The sequence below is a fragment of the Coffea eugenioides genome, chromosome 6 (genome assembly GCF_003713205.1).
Source record: "Coffea eugenioides isolate CCC68of chromosome 6, Ceug_1.0, whole genome shotgun sequence".
Classification (NCBI taxonomy): domain Eukaryota; kingdom Viridiplantae; phylum Streptophyta; class Magnoliopsida; order Gentianales; family Rubiaceae; genus Coffea; species Coffea eugenioides.
This window is the reverse complement of record NC_040040.1, coordinates 29,378,835-29,381,365: the sequence shown is the minus strand read 5'-3', so window position 1 is coordinate 29,381,365 and position 2,531 is coordinate 29,378,835. Positions and strand designations below refer to the sequence as shown.

Genomic DNA, 2,531 nt, shown 5'->3' with positions numbered 1-2,531 from the left:
AATCTAAGGATAAGCTGAAAATAACATAAGGAATACATTGGGATTATCTAAGATAAAGCATGAACTTACTTTGCAAATTTTCTGTGTCAGCAAATCTGAATAAGTTTTCAAATGCTGTGAGCTCAAAGTGACACGGAATAACCGGCGGAACCTGCTCAACATACTCCTCAACCAACGTTCTGTTATGGATTACCCAAGAATATGGGTAGTCACTGACCTTATACCTTGATTCTGCTTTTCGAAGAGCTGCACTGGAGATATAGTATCTCCTGAATGGCATCAACATGGCAGCAAAAAAACGGATATCATTGCCATAGATGACTGTTGAAACCTTTGTTCCCTGTTGCATCATAAAGAAGAAAAGCTGTAAATTTGTAAAAGAGTCAAAGATATATGCAAAAATTGAAGGAATATCTTTATTTTTTTGGTTACCTCAGAATCTGTCAGAAGGAAGTGGTGGTAGTTCACAGGCCTTGCTCCTCGACTCAACTGAACATATCCTCTCTGAACAACCTGAGCCAATACTGTCCATCCTTTTACTCCCTCAACGACCTCATTCACTGGAAGGTAGCGTCTTGCCATGCTTATCTATAAATGGTACAAAAAGATGAATTTGATTCTAAATATAGAGTACAATTATGATAGGATTAATTAAAAATTGAAGAAATAGCAGAAGAATGTTCATTTACTTGACAGCTAATTGAGAAGCTTCAAGAACTTCTCTATATACAATATTTTTTGTCTGATTTATTCTGGATTTATCAAAAAATGGAGGCTTAATGAGTAACTTGACTTGTGAAGCTGTTCTTGCACGTGATAACGCCACAGCTGGCCATGAGAGAACACAGGTTCTCTTAAATAAATACTTACAAAATCTAATGTTTGTCCTTGAGCTTTGTTAACTGTCATTGCAAAGCACAAATGGATTGGAAACTGAGTTCTCTTATATGGGACAGGGTATTGCTCCTCAGTGGGAGGTTCTAACGGAATTCTATGGATGAAAACATCTTTTCCAGCAAAATCACCTACAACTATTTGAGCATGAATAACATTCGGCTCAAATTCCTGCATATTAATCTTGTCCCATTACAAAGGCCTTCAGTGGGATCTAAATTTCTAAGCAAGATTATTGGTGCATTAACCTTCAAGATCAGCCTATGTGGTAGAAGTCCACTTGGGGAAAGAGAATTCAAAAAGTCCTCATACTGTCCCTGATGATTTGGATTTAAGGTTTCATCAAAACTAAGATATTCTACTGCTTCACCTGGAAATTTGCTAATGAGAATGTCATTCACCTCATCAACAAAATTATTTTTTTGTGGACAGAATTGCTTGGTTGACTGGAGTGTTAGCATCTAATGATCCAATTATGATATTGGGGTATACTAAATTTATCAAATTATCTAGTGCAGAATCAGCCTCACTATTTTCAAGCAAAATTGAAGAGCGAATCTTTATGTAGCTATCATCTTGGATTTTTTCAGTTCCATTGCCAACTCTCAATAAATAATTAGTAAATGAGGGGTCTAATCGAGCCCTCATATTCTCTGTTAACTACAATTTTTCAAGAGAAGGCCATAGAGGAGAATTTATTATGCAAGCATTAATAGTCTCAGATTGATTTCCTCTGCGAACAATTGGCAATGTTTGTCTAAAGTCGCCACCAAAGATGACAACTTTTCCACCAAATATTTCTGATGAGTTCATAAGATCTTGCAATAGATCATTTAATGCTTCAATTGCAGATCTTTTTGACATAGGAGCCTCATCCCAGATAATGAGTTTGGATTCTCTAATCATTGCTGCCAGGCTGCTTTGTTTGCTAACTCTACATGCTCTGCCTTCTAAAAGATCAATTGGGATTTTAAATCGTGAATGGGCAGTCCTACCTCCTGGTAGTATAGAAGCAGCAATTCCTGAAGTGGCTGTTGCTAGTGCTAAATACCCTTTAGACCTTACATCAGCTAGCAACGCTCTATAGAGAAATGATTTTCCAGTGCCTCCAGGGCCATCTACAAAAAAGGCCCCACTTTTGTTCTCATATACGCGGTGAGATATGATCTCAAATGCATGCCTTTGTTTTTCATTAAGCAAAGAAATTGCATTCAGATCTTCTTCACGAACTGTTATGCTTCTTTCAGGTAACAATTCCCTTGTTTGGTTCTCAACATCAAAGGATGATAGATCATTCGGAACCAATCCAAATGAAGCTATGCTTTTTCCCATTGATTCAAGAAAACCACTTATTTGTTGCAGTACCTTTTTCCTGACCTCTCTAGGAGTCAAATCTGAACACCTTAGAAAATCCTCCAACATTATAGCCTCAAATTTAACCATAATTGTTTGGGATTGTTAGGACAGGAATATACCAAAAGGGTTGCAAAAAGTCTTCTCAATTCATAAGACATATGAAAGAGAGATGCCTCTTTAAGACAATGTTCTTGGCTGTTATCATCTTGAAGCAGCCCTCTTAAAAGTGCTGCTTCACGAAAGGTTCTAACCTATACTCCGTTATAAGTCTTCAAGTCTTT

The 2,531-nt window shown here is 37.1% G+C and overlaps 1 protein-coding gene across 1 annotated transcript; it reads right to left on the bottom strand.

Moving 5' to 3' along the window:
- Positions 1-1,554: 1,554 nt before the first annotated feature.
- On the bottom strand, positions 1,555-2,337 carry LOC113774022 (ATP-dependent DNA helicase pif1-like). The gene has a single exon (XM_027318603.1). It carries the CDS (start codon positions 2,335-2,337, stop codon positions 1,555-1,557), a length of 783 nt encoding a protein of 260 aa, XP_027174404.1.
- Between the last annotated feature and the right edge of the window lie 194 nt (positions 2,338-2,531).

Excerpts from the sequence above, each read along its gene's own strand:
- LOC113774022 (XM_027318603.1), bottom strand. The coding sequence starts at position 2,337 with ATGGTTAAATTTGAGGCTATAATGTTGGAGGATTTTCTAAGGTGTTCA.